Source organism: Lactuca saligna, chromosome 3 (genome assembly GCF_052625555.1).
Source record: "Lactuca saligna cultivar CGN05327 chromosome 3, ASM5262555v1, whole genome shotgun sequence".
Lineage (NCBI taxonomy): Eukaryota > Viridiplantae > Streptophyta > Magnoliopsida > Asterales > Asteraceae > Lactuca > Lactuca saligna.
Window position 1 is genome coordinate 226321150 of NC_136419.1, and position 18485 is coordinate 226339634.

Consider the following 18485-nt stretch of genomic DNA (forward strand, 5'->3'; position numbering starts at 1 on the left):
AGTTGTTCATACAACTCGACGAGTCTTAGCATATGTGTTCTTCGGATGAAGATGAACTCGACGAGTTGTTCATACAACTCGGCGAGTAGGATGAAGGAGTTGAATGACAGTTTAGAAGATGAACTCGTCGAGTCATAGCCCAACTCGACGAGTAGAATCAGGGACCCAGGACAATAGTTTGCTAGGGACTCGGCGAGTGGAGATCCACTCGGCGAGTCGGGTCAACTGAAAGTTGACTTCGATTTGACTTAGGGCTAGACCAGGGGTAAAATGGTCTTTTTTACCCAAAGGACAGTTAGCAGTGTATGATTAAGTATATTGTGGGAATTGCAGCCGGAGGACTCCCGGAGCAGCAGCAGTCAGTTAGTTCCCGATCAGTTGAGCAGCTACTTTGAGGTGAGTTACCTTCCAGTAGTGGTGGGCCTAAGGCCACAATGCCGGCCCACCAGTAGGGGACGTATGATAGATGATTGTCTTTGTGATATCATCTAGGTTTGCTATTACCTGTTATGTTATATGCTCTCATGATACGTTATATGCAATAGTAGTGGAGTTCGGTTGTTAGGACCGCAGGGTAGTCAGCACCCCAGAATGGCTTGACATGGGTAGTCAGCACCCCAGAATGGCTTGACACGGGTAGGACGGCACCCCAGAATGGCCGTATGGGTAGCTCGGCACCCCAGAATGGCCGTACCGGGTAGTCAGGCACCCCAGAATAGCCTGGCAGTATTTATGTTATGTGTTTGCATGGTATGTGGTACGTTGGGGGAGCTCACTAAGCTTTGTGCTTACGGTTTCAGTTTTGGTTTCAGGTACCTCCTCAGCTAGGGGAAAGGAGCCGGCACGGTAGCAGCATGTCACACACACACTCTTCGGTTTCCGCATTTACGAGATTCACTGGGATTGTACTCTGATATTTGATGGATTGTATGGTTTGAATATTAAAACATGGTTTGCGATGTGTTATGGCGTGATCAAACAATGTTTTTATTTATTAATGTTTTCTAAAAGTAATATTTTAAAAATGAAATTTTTGGACATGAAAATTGGGTCGTTACAAGTTGGTATCAGAGCCCTGGTTTGAGGGATTCGGACACGCCTTCGGGAGTGTCTGAACTCAAATCGAGGGATTGAAAGATTTTTCGAAAGAAAATGTTCTCTAAAACTTGGAAAAGAGTCATAAGAAAGAGCGAAGTGTGTGACGTGCGCGACCGGCCGAGCTCAAGTAAGTATTCCCCATAGTACCCATACAAGTTGATGTTATGTTTATCAGCTTACGTAGAACTGCATGCTAGAATAGGGCTAAGGATCTAGGAGTGATGCCTTATGTGCCTGCTTATGTGTTACAGCTTTATGAATATTGCATGCTAGAATTGAGTAGACAGCAGTAGGATAGCCTGTTTAGGTTATGCCTGATAGTATGAGCTTAGCATTCTATGTTAAGTGTCGTTTCTTGTTATAAGGATAGTTTTGGCTTGAGTCTGTTTCCCCTTATCCGAATGCTGCTTGCTTCGTGCTTGGTGGGGTTCAGAGTAATGGGAGTTAGCCACTAGGTAAACACGTCACACCACATATAATCAGGGTTGAATAATTCCAAAGTATTGGAACTGGCCCTATTGCGCAGATCTTGTTTGAGTCCAACCGTTGTAGGGACGGATCTTTTACTTGAAGGATTATCTAATCCTCGTCCCATGTGATGGTGTTTAGGTGGTGGCTAACTGGCACTATGAGGAGACCTACAGCAGCTGAGGACCCGTCGTGTTGAACTTGAATTTTCCCTAGGGCAAGCCTAGGATGAGAATAACAGAGAGTAGCAGTAGTAAAGGGGATCTGGTGGAGTCGAGGAATTCCTCGGAGAAGGCACGGATAGATGTGGAAGGTAGTATGGGCCCGTACTACTGAAAGCAGAGGATCCGTACCCGAGCCGAGGAAGGCCAAGACGAGACCAAGGAACCTGTAAGTAGTTGAGATCCCTCAGAAAGTAGCAGTATCACTAATGATTATTATGATGATTTGCAGAATGGTGGTACTTCGACCGAGAACGACAGATGGCGGGTCAGGAGAGGGGTCAGGAGAGGGATCAGGCACCGAGCCGATTGATGAAAGGCTACGTGAGTTCATCACGTCGGAGATCACCAGGGGCATCCTTGAGTCGACCCCCATCCTCTTTGGGTCGATCAAGGAAGGGATCATGGAGTTGATGGAGGATCGCCTACGGGTATTCAGGAGCGATTTGGCCTCTAGCCAGTCAGGATCTCGCACACTGTCCTTCAAGGACTTCAGGGGCAGTGGCGCGCCGGATTTCCATGGGGTGAAGGACCCCATTGTCGCCAGGCGGTGGATTGCAGATATCGAGTCTGCCCAGTTGACTAGCTTCTGCCCCGAGGGGTCGAAGGTGAGGTACGCAGTAGGGTGTTTACGGGACCGAGCCCGGGATTGGTGGGAGTCAGTGGGTGACTCGTTGGGAGCCTCGGCTATCGAGGCAATGACCTGGTCGGACTTTGTGACTAGGTTCAGAGCAGAGTTTGCACCGGCGGTCGAGCTTCAGCAGCTGGCCAGGGAGTTTCTAGACATGAGGCAGACGACAGAGACCGTGGCGGAGATCACCGCCAAGTTTCGGGAGAGGGCTTTATTGGTGCCCCAGTATGCCGGTGACGAGGATATGAGGAGGACTCGTTACCATGATATGCTACGAGCTGACATCCGGGAGCATGTTAGCTTTTCGGCTTGCCCCACCCTGGACTCCATGATTGCCAGGGCTAGGGAGAGAGAGATAGATTTGGAGCACATCCGGAAACGGAAACTTGAGGACGGTCAGGCAGCAGGGGCTTCGGGGAAGAAGCCCAAGGGATCAGATGGGAGGCCGAAAGGCCAGTCGGGACCGAGCCGCTGCAGGAGGTGCGGCAGGCCGCACGAGGGGGCGTGCAGGATGGGATCGTCAGGCTGCTACAAGTGCGGCAAGTTTGGGCATATCAGCAGGGATTGCACTGCTCCTACGACAGTTATTCAGACATCGGAGTTGCTGTGTTTCCATTGCAACCAGAGGGGCCACAAGAAGGCCAATTGCCCCATGTTGACAGTTTCAGTGCAAGTGAAGGCGCCAGCTCCAGCGACCCTGCGGATCACGGATGGCCGTCAGGGCAAGGCAGAGGCTCCGGTGGTGAGGAGCCGGGCATTCCAGCTGACTACAGAGGAGGCACACGCCGCGCCCGATGTGGTGACGGGTACGATTCTTTCCTTCTATCTTTTGTTTTATGTTGTTATGATATTGATATGTGCTCCGTGTGTATACATGTGTATTAGGATTGTTCCATGTGAACGGTATCCCCGTTCAGGTATTGTTCGACTCGGGTGCATCCCGATCGTTCGTTTCTCTTGCTCTTAGCAAGAGGTTTCATGAGGCTTCGGGCGAGTTAGATTACCCGTTAGAGGTAGAGATTGCTGACTATCGATCGGTGCGAGCATCGATGGTGTTTCGAGATTGTGTTCTGCGACTGTTTGAGGAGCGTTACCTGGTAGACTTGGTTCCCATCCCATTGCGTGGAAGCAAGGTGATTATTGGTATGGATTGGTTGAGCCCTAATGGGGCAGTGATAGATTGCGTGCAGCAGCTAATGCGAGTTAGGACCCCAAGCGGGGGAGAGTTAGTGATTCATGGCGAGCGGCCGCAGTGTGGACCCACTGTATGTTCTGCAGCGAGGGCTAGGCGCTATCTTCAGCAGGGATGCGCGGGATATGTCGCGTATGTGATGGATACCCGGGAGGCGGGTAAGGCGACCGTGAGCGAGGTCCCGGTGGTTCGAGATTTTGCAGATGTTTTCCCGGAGGAACTACCTGGGATACCTCCGGAGCGACAGGTGGAGTTCAGGATTGACCTTATTCCCGGTGCGGCTCCGATAGCCAAAGCACCGTATCGGTTGGCTCCTCCCGAGATGCAGGAGTTATCTACGTAGCTGCAGGAGCTGCTGGACAAGGGATTTATTCGTCCGAGCAGTTCACCCTGGGGAGCCCCGATTCTGTTTGTGAGGAAGAAGGACGGGTCGCATCGGATGTGTATAGATTATCGGGAGCTGAACTAGGTAACGGTGAAGAACCGATACCCGCTTCCGAGGATTGATGACCTATTTGACCAGCTTCAGGGAGCATCTTGGTTCTCCAAGATTGACTTGCGTTCGGGTTATCATCAGATGAGGGTCAGGGAGGAGGATATGCAGAAGACTGCGTTTCGGACGCGCTATGGTCATTACGAGTTCGTGGTGATGCCGTTTGGGCTCACCAATGCTCCTGCCGCGTTCATGGACCTCATGAACCGCATGTGTAGACCGATGCTGGATTGGTCTATGATAGTCTTTATCGATGATATCTTGGTCTATTCCAAGACTCGGGAGGAACACGAGGAGCATCTTAGGGAGGTATTGGAGACCCTGAGGAGGGAGAGCTTGTATGCCAAGTTCTCCAATTGTGAGTTTTGGTTGCGCGAGGTGCAATTCCTTGGGCACCTAGTCAACCAGAACGAGATTCTGGTTGATCCGGCCAAGGTCGAGGCCGTGATGAGATGGGAGGTCCCGAAGTCTCCATCTGAGATTCGGAGCTTCCTGGGTTTGGCAGGCTACTATCGGAGGTTTATCCAAGATTTCTCCAAGATAGCCGTACCCCTGACGCGATTGACGAAGAAAGTCGTGGTCTTTCAGTGGGGACCCGAGCAGCAGGCTGCGTTTGAGATGCTGAGACAGAAATTGTGTGAGGCGCCTATCCTAGCCCTGCCTGAGGGCGTTGAGGATTTTGTGGTTTACTGCGATGCGTCCATTTCAGGTTTGGGTGCAGTTCTGATGCAGAGAGGGCATGTCATTGCCTACGCTTCACGGCAGCTCAAGCCTCACGAGGCAAATTACCCGACGCACGATTTGGAGTTGGGGGCGGTGGTCTTTGCCCTCAAGATTTGGTGACATTACCTCTACGGGGTTCGGTGTACCATCTACACGGACCACAAGAGTTTGAGGTACCTCATGGACCAGCCGAATCTGAACATGAGGCAGCGTCGGTGGTTGGACGTGGTGAAGGATTATGATTGCGAGATCCTTTACCACCCGGGGAAGGCCAATGTGGTGGCCGATGCGCTTAGCCGCAAGACGGTGCCGATCAGGGACGTTTGTTTGAGGATGACCGTGGTGACTCCCCTATTGGAGCAGATTCGGGAGGCTCAACAGGAGGCTATCAAGGAGGAACATCGGAAGAGCGAGCGTGTGGTGGGTCAGGTTTCCTCCTTTGATTATGATGGCAGAGGACTTTTGACACTACACCGTAGGGTGTGGGTGCCGTATCGCGGTGGCGTGCGTCAGATTTTGATGGAGGAGGCGCACAAGTCCCGATTTTCTATTCATCCCGGGGCGACGAAGATGTATAGGGATCTTCGTCCGGATTACTGGTGGCCCTGCATGAAGCGGGATGTGGCATGGTACGTCGAGCGGTGTTTGACCTGCAGGAAGGTCAAGGCCGAACATCAGAGACCGCATGGCAAGATGCAGCCGTTGGACATCCCATTGTGGAAATGGGAAGATATCACGATGGATTTTATCACAAAGCTTCCCAGGACCGCACGTGGAGTGTATTCGATTTGGGTCATCGTGGATAGATTGACCAAGAGTGCTCACTTTATTCCAATCCAGGAGAGCATATCGGCCGAGAAATTGGCCGACATCTATATCAGGGAGATTGTGGCACGGCATGGAGTGCCAGTATCGGTAGTCTCGGACAGGGATGTACGTTTTACTTCCAGATTCTGGAAGAAATTCCATGACGAGTTGGGCACTCGTCTGCATTTCAGCACCGCCTTTCACCCGCAGACAGATGGTCAGAGTGAGCGGACCATCCAGACTTTGGAGGACATGTTGCGGGTGTGTGTGTTGGATTTCGGTGGTAGCTGGGATACCTATCTTCCTTTGGCTGAGTTCTCCTACAACAACAGCTATCACGCGAGTATTGACCGACCACCGTTCGAGATGTTGTATGAGCGGAAGTGCAGAACCCCGATATGTTGGGGTGAGGTTGGCCAGAGAGTCATGGGAAGAACCGAGGTGGTGCTAGAGACGACCGAGAGGATCCAGCAGGTTCGGAGCAGACTTCAGACTGCACAAAGTCGGCAGAAAAGCTACGCCGATAGACGACGATCCGACTTGGAAAGGTGTCATTCGATTCAGGAAGCGGGGCAAGTTGGGCCCAAGGTTCATCGGGCCGTTCAGGGTTGCAGCCCGGGTGGGCAAGGTGGCGTATAGGCTGGACCTGCCAGCCGAGCTCAGTCAGATCCACAGCACCTTTCATGTTTCACAGCTGCGGAAGTGCCTGGTGGACGATTCAGCAGTAGTACCATTGGAGGATATTCAGGTTGACGACAGCTTGAATTACATTGAGCGCCCAGTTGCAATACTTGACAGGAAGACAAAGACGTTGAGAAACAAGAGGGTAGAACTAGTAAAGGTGCAATGGCAGCACCGCAAGGGTTCGGAATGGACTTGGGAACCGATGGACGAGATGATGGAGCATTACCCCGAGTTGTTTCAGGACCGGGCAACAGACTTCGAGGACGAAGTCTAAAATAAGTGGGGGAGATTTGTAGCACCTGGTTTCCGGTATGTGAATTTTATTAGAGTATTGCCCTATTTTAGCCTTGGACTCGGCGAGTCACTAGGTTTGACTCGCCGAGTAGGGACGAGACGCAGGACACGTTTAAGTTGGCGACTCGGCGAGTCCATATCCTGGACTCGGCGAGTCACCGCTGTTGGATGAAACCCTAAGTTTCAGGGGTTTGCACCCTATTTAAACCCCATAACTGCCCCTTGCCAGCCCCCATTCACCCCCCAGAGCTCCCAGCCCTCGTCCTAACTCGTCTTAAGCTTGTTCTTGTGAATTTGAGGCTCTTGTGTGCATTCTTGAAGGTTTTGAGGCAAGAAGGGAAAGGAGATCAAGAGGAAGGAGAGCCATCCAAGCATCATTGTGTTTTTCAGCTGTTTCATTGAGGTATATCTCGTTTTCCCCCTGTTTCTATGCTTAAGATTTCATTTAAGACACTCTTGAGCCATTCCTCAAGCTTGTTTGTGCTTAATGTTTCGTAATAAGTGGATGGGCCTTTAGATCTAGGCAAGATTGAGCTCCAGGAGCTCAGATCTGTTAGCTTTATGGCCCCATGTGGCTTGTTCATCCTAGATCTACCCTTTTGAGGCATTTGGAACCCTAAAATCCATATTAGTGAGTATCCACACGTAAAGTTGGAAACTTTACGTATGATTGGTGTCCTAGAAGTCCAGATCTATGAATGGCATGAACTGAAATCGAGTAAATCGGTGTATTTGGTGGATGCATGGCGACGACTCGACGAGTCGTATAGGTGACTCGGCGAGTCTGGTCGCGAGTCACCGAATTGGTCCCTTCATGATGTATCGAGTTGAGCCGTGAGTCACAGGGGGTGACTCGGTGAGTTGGGAGTTGGACTCACTCATGATAGGACTCGGCGAGTCAATGCCTGACTCGGCGAGTCCAAGGCAATCTTCATAGATCAGGAACAGACTCGGCGAGTTGTTCATACAACTCGACGAGTCTTAGCATATGTGTTCTTCGGATGAAGATGAACTCGACGAGTTGTTCATACAACTCGGCGAGTAGGATGAAGGAGTTGAATGACAGTTTAGAAGATGAACTCGTCGAGTCATAGCCCAACTCGACGAGTAGAATCAGGGACCCAGGACAATAGTTTGCTAGGGACTCGGCGAGTGGAGATCCACTCGGCGAGTCGGGTCAACTGAAAGTTGACTTCGATTTGACTTAGGGCTAGACCAGGGGTAAAATGGTCTTTTTTACCCAAAGGACAGTTAGCAGTGTATGATTAAGTATATTGTGGGAATTGCAGCCGGAGGACTCCCGGAGCAGCAGCAGTCAGTTAGTTCCCGATCAGTTGAGCAGCTACTTTGAGGTGAGTTACCTTCCAGTAGTGGTGGGCCTAAGGCCACAATGCCGGCCCACCAGTAGGGGACGTATGATAGATGATTGTCTTTGTGATATCATCTAGGTTTGCTATTACCTGTTATGTTATATGCTCTCATGATACGTTATATGCAATAGTAGTGGAGTTCGGTTGTTAGGACCGCAGGGTAGTCAGCACCCCAGAATGGCTTGACATGGGTAGTCAGCACCCCAGAATGGCTTGACACGGGTAGGACGGCACCCCAGAATGGCCGTATGGGTAGCTCGGCACCCCAGAATGGCCGTACCGGGTAGTCAGGCACCCCAGAATAGCCTGGCAGTATTTATGTTATGTGTTTGCATGGTATGTGGTACGTTGGGGGAGCTCACTAAGCTTTGTGCTTACGGTTTCAGTTTTGGTTTCAGGTACCTCCTCAGCTAGGGGAAAGGAGCCGGCACGGTAGCAGCATGTCACACACACACTCTTCGGTTTCCGCATTTACGAGATTCACTGGGATTGTACTATGATATTTGATGGATTGTATGGTTTGAATATTAAAACATGGTTTGCGATGTGTTATGGCGTGATCAAACAATGTTTTTATTTATTAATGTTTTCTAAAAGTGATATTTTAAAAATGAAATTTTTGGACATGAAAATTGGGTCGTTACAGGGTTGAGACCACAACATTTTGTTTAAATAGAAATATAGGATTTTCAGGGGAAAATACACTGCTAAACAATACATTCTATTTACAATGGAAAATACAAGTTTTTTTTTAACCAGGTTACATTTTTATATACATTCCAGAAAATAGAAACACACATGCATTAATACTTGATTTTGTTACATCACATTCAAACCCTTTGTCAGAAAATATCGGATTTTCTGGTGTTTTACTAACCATGCAAAACTTTTGTTCAAACGTGCTTGTGAACTCACCAACATTATATATGTTGACATTTTCAAAATAACTTGTATTCTCAGGGACTCGTTAAGCGGAAAGGTCAGCAAGGAATGTGGAATTTATTGTTTTTTTGTTATCATCATACATTGAATTTCTTTTTAGCATGTAACTTATGATATTATACTTGATGTAAACAATGGTGGTTGTATTTTGATATGTATGATGATGGTGTTGTCTTGTTTCAATTATATACATTGTGATGATATTACAAGATGAAGTCACGCACAAGCCTCAGACGTTTCCGTCGTCTGGTTCGGGGGTGTGACACATAAAGATCTAGATTTTGGGGCAAAAGGAGTATCAATATAAGCTTAAATAAGATATAAAGAAATATGCATCAAGGTTGGAGCTTTATACCTCCAAAAGGTGCACAAGGATGAGAAATTATTGGATCCAAAGATTTGAGAGCAAAACCACTTATTTGATGATCTTCCTTCACAAACAAGAATACACAAAACTCGCTTCAAATCTCACTCCAAAGGCTAGGATTTTTGATATTAGGGTTTAGAGGAATGGAGGCTGTAGGTAAGGATAGGTTTGAGGTCATAATGATCTTTGAATAGGGTCCAAACCCTAAAAATTAGGGTTTGTCCCCTACCTGCGTACGCCTAGTGTACATGCACGTACGCCCAACGCATGCGAGAGGCTCTCGATCACATGTAAGGTTCCTATGTTCGACGTACCTGAAAATTACCTGGAACATTGGCGTTACAGTATTAATGGTGACAAAGAAGTTGAAAATGAAGGTGTAGAAGTTCATTCCATTTTCAATCCTGATTTGTAGTGGAAGAGGCAAGTACATATTATTAGGATGAAATTTGAAAGTCCAAAGTAGCTGAAAACTATGTTATGTAATTATGTTGTGGCAAATAGATACTAATTATGCTTCAAGATGAATGGCAATAAAGACTATTAGTGATGTGTTGCAAAGGAGCTTGCCCATTTAGATTATGGTCTTCGATGATGAGTCAGGAGTTGTTATTTCAAATCAAGACATTGAAGATTGACCATAATTGTGTAAAAACTACAAGTTATGTTCAATTGTCACATACTCATAATTGTGATAGAATGTCTAATTATGGAGTAATGCTTATATTTCAGAGTTTTTTTTTCTTATTTATTTATTTCTAAATATTTTTTATTTTATTTTTGGATTTCAAATGCTATATTTCAAAATATTTAATGTCATAATTTCTCAATAAAATGTTTGATTTCATGCCCTAATATCGTATATACTTCGCATTAATATGTTTTAAAAATGTCTTTTTTTGGTCTGAAATACGTTAATTTCGAACAAAATGATTATTTAAAAAAAAGTTATTTTTTTTTTCCAAATACAAATTAAAAGTGGTTACATTATTTAATTTCCCAAATTATAATCAATATTATTTGATTTGATAAAGGGAAAATGACTTAAAAAGGTAATGAAGTTTCAAAAATGTACAAAAAATATCATTGTTTTATTTTTAGTACTTAAAATACCATTAAAGTATATTTTTTTATACACAAAATACCAATGAAGTATACATGTGTTCAAATAAAACATTGTGGGTAACCTACAATAGTCGATAAAATGGTATTTTGTGTACAAAAAGAAAACAATGGTCTTTTTTGTACATTTTTGAAACTTCGTTACCTTTTTAAGTCATTTTCCCTTCTTTGAATGTCATGGAAATTTAGCTACTTTTAAAAAAAAACCATCCACTTCACTTCGGCCACTATTGTTCTTCATCGCCACCCTCCACCACCATGGCAAAACCCTTTTTCTTAATCTTCCTCCTAATCACCTGCCTACTTTCATCAACGCCGTAATCTCGCCGTCTCAGCAAATCCCCACAGCTTCTCAAAACCCAAAACATTCTTGTTCGGCCGAAGTACACTTACGAGACACGATACTTTGATCAGACTCTTGATCATTTCATCTTCAATGATCTTCCCAAGTTCCAACAATGTTATCTCATCAACTTCGATCACTAGGTGGGCCCAGACCCTAATCATTTGGGCCCAATCTTCCTTTATTACGGTAACGAAGGCGACATTGAATGGTTCGCTGCTAACACCGGTTTCGTTTGGGAACTCGCCCCTCGTTTTGGTGCCATGGTCATCTTCCTCGAAGTAAAAGCCTTAATCACTCTACTCTACATTTATTCTTTACTTGCAAAACTTTAATAATACAATTTTATCAAAATCTGTGTGATTTGATCTAGCATCGATATTATGGTGAATCGATGCCATATGGAAGCCAGAAATAGGTATACAAGAACGCTTATACTTTAGTCTATCTAACAGCCGAACAAACACTTGCTGATTACGCTCTTCTCATCGCCGATTTGAAGAGAAATTTGTCAGCCGAAGCGTCACCTGTAATCTTGTTCGGCGGATCATACGGTGGAAGTAAGATATTTTCCAACAATTTCAACAAAAATTAAACAATCTCATCAAACAAGCACTTGCTGATTACGCTCTTCTCATCCTATTTACCTGAAGTACCTGGTTACCACAATGTTTTAGTTGAACACATGTGTATTTTTTTGGTATTATGTACAAATAGTAATATTAATGATATTTTTTGTACTAAAAAACAACAATGATATTTTTTGAACATTTGAAAACCGGATAACCTACAATAACCGGTAAAATGGTATTTTGTGTAAAAAAAAAAAACCAATGAACTTTTTTTTGTACATTTTTTAAACTTTTTGATAAATTGATTAGAATCATAATAGCTACATAAACATTTAACAATTAACAATTAACATTCATAATGAGTACTTTAACATGACCCAAACTAGACGACGGCCACGACCTGAATTCACGTGAGAGTCAGTCCAGTGCTCCCAATTCCCAAATTACAAACAGTAGCTTCTCCCTCACACTTCTAATTATGGCGCTAAAATCACACTGATCAAGTAGGGTTTTCAGTTTTCTAGAAATCCTCCCCGCCATTTCCAACAAAAATTATTCTCATTCAATCCATGGCTAACATTGGAGATGATAACAACAATGTCCAAGTGACGCCTTCAAACCCTAGCCCTAACCCTAAACCTGACAACAACAACATCACCCCCGTCGCCGGTGGCGATTTATCTGCTTCATCGCCGAGCCCTGTAGATTTTATACGATCAGTGGCTTCAAAACTCGCATCTCAGCCTTTACAGTACTCCGAGCCTGATGTATGGGGGGTACTCACTGCCATCTCTGAAAAAGCCCGCCGTCGCCATCAGGTTTTTAATTTTCTGTTAACTTGATTTATTGTTTTGACTTGATGTTTTCGCTTTGATTTCTTTGCTTAATCATGTTAGGAAATGCTCCATACTGAGAAACGTTTTGACTTCGAAACTGAGGTGAATTGTTTAAATTCTGTGAAATGCGACACCTATTTGCCAGTAGAGTAACAAGTTGTTGAGTTTGGTGCACTTTGCATATCGTTTTTTGATTAGAGAAGTAGATTTGACACCAAATCTAACATGCATTTCGTTTTATGGGAACATTTTCTGTGATGAACTGATGTTTATGGGCCAAAAGAATAAGAATGTTGAATTTTTAATAAATACGTGTTTACTTTTGTTTAGGCCATGATGTGTCAGTAATGGGTAGGAATATTGCATTGAACTTGGTTGAAAGTTATTTTCTAGCAATTACATTTGATGAAAGTTACCCTACCCTGATAATAGTATTGATAAACCAGGGACTAAATATGCTTTTGACTGGTGATGAGCATCTCATTGGCCGAATTGTAGCAGATAAACGGTTTGAGATTTTGTCAAATCAAATTAGTTCACGTCATTGCAAAATATATAGGAAGAAGGTTGCTACAGAAGATGCAGAAGGTCAATCCAAACTCTTAAACTGCGGCTTCTTGAAAGATACTAGGTTGTTTGCCTCTTTAAGTAACTGGAGCTTATTGCTTATATCAATGGTAAACTTTGGAGGATGAAATCTTTACACTTTTTTTTTAAACCTTCTACAGCACAAATGGGACATATCACAACTGGCAAAAGTTACATAAGAACAGCCCTGAGTGTAAACTAACTCATGGGGATATCATTTCATTTGTAGCACCTCCTCAACATGGTAAATTTTTTTTGCTTTTTTTTTTTTTTTTTTTGTTGATTCTTTATCTGAATAAATAATTGTGTTGTAATAGCAGAACTTGCTTATGCATATGTGTTTCGAGAAGTTCTCAATCCCCCTACAGTGTCTGATAGCTCACCTTTAAAAAGAAAAGCTGGTATGTGCTTCTTTTATGTCTTGTTCTATGATTCTTTAGGGCATCTTCTACCCAATACCAAATCCCATTTTTATACCAATTTGATGTAAAATTGCTCTAACCCAACATCATTTTATACACCATTTTGGTGTAGGTGAATGGTGTAACACCAAATATGGTGTTATCTTGTTTGTTTACACTAAATTTGATCTTAAACTTTCTTTTTTACACTTTGTTCCTTCTCCTTCAACTTGGAAATTTATGTATTTTTAGTTTATTGTTTGCATGATGATATTTTATGCATAAAATATGTTCCCTGTAATATTATATTGTAAAGTAAATTGATATTAATTCATGATATACTTATATAGTACAATAGTACACTGAAACCATTTGTTCTCAATTGCTATATGAAAGTATGTTGTCATTCTAGAGAATATCTTTTGTACATATAAACTTAACTATTTTTTCTTTATGATACAAAGATGAGCTTGGATCTGAAACGAAAAGGCAAAGAGGAATTGGTATTGGTGCTTCAGAAGGTCCCATTTCTCTTGATGATTTCAGAAGCCTTCAACGTTCAAACACGGTATTATTTTGTTTTTACTTTTTATTTTTAACTCCAATTTTCATATAAATTATGATTGATCAAATAGATCCTTTGTCATTTTAATTTATACACAGGAATTAAGGAAGCAATTGGAAGATCAAGTTGCAACTATTGACCAATTGCGAAGTGAAAATCGTGCAGCTATTGACCTTCATGAAGCTGTATGTTCCACATAGTCATTGGGCCTTTATGAGTGTATTTTTTGTAGTTTGTGTATTTGGGGAAAGGCTTTGACTTTTCTTTTAAAAATGTTTTTTAGGAAAAGAAAAACTTGAAAGAGTCAATTTCGAATGGTTTCCAAGATGAGCTCAAGGAGATGCGAAATGTAATTGAAGAAAAACAGAAGGAATTAAATGAAGTGAATAAAATAACTTCTGAACAAAAAAGTGCTATGGTGGATCTTAATGAAAGGCTTAATGCATCTATGCAGTCATGTACAGAAGCAAATGAAATAATGCGTAGGTGAGTAGTCAATTATACCCCTTGCTTTAGCACTCTCTTGAATTTATATCTACAAATAACATTTTTTTTTTGTTTATCCATTTATTTTCATTTAGTTATTCAGTTATACATAACAAAAAACATGTTTGAATGACTCCTTCCACACCCTAGTTTTTGGTAGAATCCCAATGATTATTATACCCTTGAATGTGTAGTAGCTGAATTATACTCTACACAAACTTTGCAAATGCTACAAAGATTGAGAAATGACATTAAATATATATGTTTTTTAATCTTTCTCTTCAGCCAAAATGCAACCATATCTGAGCTCAAGATTCTTCTAGATGAAGAGAGAGATCAAAGAAAAGAGGATAGAGAAAAAGCTGATGCAAACTTAACAGCTTCAATACAAAGAGTTAAAACAGAAGCCCAAGAGGAATTGAAACGTCTCTCAGATGCTTCTCTTAGACGTGAAAACGAGCAACAAGAAATTATAAATAAACTTCAGGTTTGCAAATGCTTTTCTTCATAACATAATAATTCTACAAAAATAAAATTCACCACCTTTTTGACCTTCAAATTTGCGTTATGACTTCTTTTTCTCTCATAATAATTCTGTTATAAGGGTAAAAGAAAAGGTGGTCGATTTTGTTGAAGTTCTTGTGATTACCCTTTTTGTATATATATAATAATATAAATAAGTAAACATTAATGGTTTATGTTTTAAGGAATCGGAGAAAGAAAGGTGTTCATTGGTGGAGACATTGAGATCCAAATTGGTAAAACTTTTACCTCCCTTATTAATTGGTTTATTTAAATTTCCAACACTATATTTTTCATCATTTCTTGATTTTATTTTTCCAACAGGAAGACACTAGGGAGAAATTAGTTGGCTCTGATAATAAGGTTCGCCAGCTGGAATCACAGCTTCTTCAGGAGCAATTGGTTTCTTCTGTTGGTAGAAAAGTAAGAAAAATCTCTTTGAGTTTTTGTGTATAACTATCAAGTGGTTTATGATTATTATTATACATTCGTTTTGTGATTTTTTATTTGCAGAAAATACAAGAACTTGAAAATGAAACTAGCAGATTGAGAAAAGAACTTGAAAGCGAAAAGGTAAGGATCAGTGTACATTTTTCCCTCATACTTTGATAATAAAACTGCAACTTTGTGTTTTACAAAATACCATTTATTTTAATGGTTAGAAAATAAAAATTAGAAGAAAGAAATGAAAGTAGGATGCTATATATAATAAATAACAGGTTGAACTGAGTCTGAGGTTTCTTGTTTGTGTTTAGCAGGCAGCTAGGGAAGAAGCCTGGGCTAAAGTTTCTGCCCTTGAACTTGAGATCAATTCTGCAATGCGCGACCTTGAATATGAAAAACGAAAATTAAAAGCCGCTCGTGAACGTATAATGCTTCGGTATATATATAAATCCCAAACTTTTTCTCTCTCTCTCTCTCTCTCTCAAAAAAGACATAAATGCCCTCCTTATCCATATCCATACAGTGTGGTAAACATAAACGTAAACATAGCTTTAAGAAATCGAGAACGAGTCCTTATCCCAAAAACTAGTCCAAGTCAAAGGAACGTAAAAGTAATATTGTTATGTACCGAGGGCATAATCGGAATTTCAGTTGTTCATATTACGTGGTTAGTTTTCAGGGAAACTCAACTCCGGGCTTTCTATTCAACAACAGAGGAAATCTCTTTATTATTCGCAAAGCAACAAGAACAGTTGAAATCAATGCAAAGAACACTAGAAGATGAAGAAAATTACGAAAACATATCACTTGATATTAACCCTAATATCAACAACCATAATCATACAAATTCTCTCCACCAAAACAAACTACCAGTAAACTCCCAATGCAGTGGCGGCAGTAAGGCGGCAGACTCCACCACCTCCACCAAAAAACCCGACCACCACCACCCGGAAACATCAACCGATGAAGATGACGCCAGCATGACCGAAAAACACGAATGCGGTGCCCGAAATCAAGAAACCTGTGAAGAAACACAAGAAGCAGAATTCGGGCAGTCTGACCCACCGGGCACCAAGGGCGGGTTTGGATCCGATATTGATGGTTTTAACACCGCCCCTATAGGAACCGAAACTCAAGGACTCGATCAGAATATTGATTTGAATAAGTTGGTGGATGATAATACGATGGTGATCGATGATGAAACCGAGAGGGTTAAAATCGACAATTCACATTTGCACCACCGTGTGGTGGTGGAGGAGGATACGGAGGCCGGAGACACCATTAAAACCGGCGACCTTTTGGCTTCGGAGGTGGCCGGAAGTTGGGCGTGTAGTACCGCTCCTTCGTGTCACGGCGAGAATGAGTCTCCGGGAAGTGGCGGAGATGGCGGCGGCGGTGGCGGTGGCGGTGGTGGTTTGAATGATTCGGTTGTGGCGGAGAGTCAGACGGGAGTTGGGAGGAATCATGAACATGAGGCGATTACTAAGATGATTGGGATTGTTGCCCCTGAAATGAAGGGTGAATTTGGAGGTGTTATTGAGAGTGATAGTGAAAAAGCCGTTGTATCCAATTCAGATACGGAGGATTGTACTGAAGATGAAGGCAGTGAATCTGAGCCGTTGGATCATGATCAAAAAATGGTAGATAAAATGGACGGTGATGATGATGATGACGATGACGACGATGAGGCAACACAGCAAGATTCGGGCTAAATTGCATCGAATGGATTATTTTAAGGTAAGTTTAAATATGAACATTAATTTAAACCTAAAATGAAAAAAAATAAAATTTCATGGCTTACTATGTGGCGTAACAGATCTGATGAACTAACCGAAAAAAAAGCAAGGGAAGAGAAGTTCATGGGGGGGTTATTGTAGTTTTCTAGATTTTTAAATGCGTACCCTTTGAAAATTGAGATATTCATTTTTATACCCTTATTTTGTGTGATTAACTGATTATTCTTTGTATGCTTTGTAAATGTGAGAGATAGGGACATTTGATTTTAGATGTATGATGTATCCTATTCATTTTTTTGTTGATTGCGTATGAAAATTTGTATGCTTAAATTAATAAAAATTTGAATGACGTATCCATTGAAAATGACTCCATTAGTTGTATTTTTGTTTTTGTATTTGACAAGTTAGATATGCATACGTCTATTCATTATCTCACCCGTTAATATCAATCCGTAGAATAATAATATGGTGGCTATTATTTATAGTTTAATTTGTGATTTACGAAAACGATTTGTCATGTCGATGAAGCTGTGGGGGTGTTTCAATGTCCTAAACTGTATTTTGAAGTTGTACTGATCAGTTTATCTTTAACATAAAATATTAATTATAATTTTGATTTTTTGTTGGGTCAAATTTTATATAAAGCACTATCCTTTGGATTGCTTTTTTTTTTGGTTTAATCAGTTTGACTATGATTATTTTTTATATAGATACATAATACTTTAAAGAAATGAATAAGGAAACAGTCTTCTTGTTGAGAGTGTATATATATATATATATATATATATATATATATATATATATATATATATATATATATATATATATAGAGAGAGAGAGAGAGAGAGAGAGAGAGAGAGAGAGAGACACACTAGCGGTGCACCAGTGTAAAGCGGTGGCGGCGAATAGTTTCTTTCAGTAATTACTTCAATTTGGAAACATGTATTTTTCTATGAACACTCATGTTACTCGGTTTTGCAATTGTTATCGGTTGGTAATTAACTCATTTCGTTGAATAGTTTTTTTGTGGCAATTTGATCAAACCATAAAAACAGTTAAGTATTAAACAAGCTACAAAATATTGATAATTCTTTCATTTCTACAATTAAACTTTCGTAAATAAATTTATGTGTTACTTTGTTATAAATATCAATCTACAATTATGCATGTTTGTTCTTTTAAATCATGAATAGATAAAAGACGATGCATAAATATAATGACATGTTTTGCAATAAACATCAAATTATTATACACGATACATATTGTAACAATTGTAAAATAATGAGTTCTTAATTGTACCTTATTAATCACATAAGACTTCTTTGTATACTACGTTTGATGTGTAGATAGCATCATGATCGAACGTTTTTATGGCTTTACTAATACATTTGTATTAACATGTGATATTCCCTTGGATAAGGCCACATAAAGTTGACCATATGAGAATACCGATTCTGGTAGATAAACTCCCATGTTTGGAATTGTTTGTCTTTGAGCTTTATTGATCGTCATCGAGAAACTAAGGCGAAGTGGAAGTTGCTTTCTCTTCAATTTGAACGGGAGCATCTCATCATTAGATG

The 18485-nt window shown here is 41.7% G+C and overlaps 1 protein-coding gene across 6 annotated transcripts; it reads left to right on the forward strand.

Moving 5' to 3' along the window:
• The first annotated feature begins 11708 nt into the window (after positions 1 to 11708).
• Positions 11709 to 17275, forward strand: LOC145037880 (SMAD/FHA domain-containing protein). 6 transcript variants are annotated; one of them, XM_078986626.1, is made up of 15 exons: positions 11709 to 12145; positions 12224 to 12265; positions 12610 to 12794; positions 12892 to 12995; positions 13069 to 13152; positions 13617 to 13720; positions 13816 to 13902; positions 14001 to 14203; positions 14489 to 14690; positions 14911 to 14961; positions 15050 to 15148; positions 15239 to 15298; positions 15481 to 15605; positions 15849 to 16906; positions 16986 to 17275. In XM_078986626.1, exons 1-14 carry the CDS (start codon positions 11897 to 11899, stop codon positions 16879 to 16881), a joined length of 2628 nt encoding a protein of 875 aa, XP_078842752.1. In that variant the 5' UTR covers positions 11709 to 11896; the 3' UTR covers positions 16882 to 16906; positions 16986 to 17275. The 6 variants fall into 6 exon arrangements, with proteins under 6 accessions (XP_078842752.1, XP_078842754.1, XP_078842753.1 ...); XM_078986628.1 differs by having other exon boundaries at positions 15484 to 15605; XM_078986627.1 differs by having other exon boundaries at positions 13072 to 13152.
• Positions 17276 to 18485: the final 1210 nt, after the last annotated feature.

What these genes read in the sequence shown, in the direction of transcription:
- LOC145037880 (XM_078986626.1), top strand. Translation starts at nt 11,897, where the DNA reads ATGGCTAACATTGGAGATGATAACAACAATGTCCAAGTGACGCCTTCA. An exon ending in TGTAGCACCTCCTCAACATG is followed by an intron (nt 12,996 to 13,068) that starts GTAAATTTTTTT and finishes GTGTTGTAATAG; the next exon opens with CAGAACTTGCTTATGCATAT. An exon ending in GCCTTCAACGTTCAAACACG is followed by an intron (nt 13,721 to 13,815) that starts GTATTATTTTGT and finishes ATTTATACACAG; the next exon opens with GAATTAAGGAAGCAATTGGA.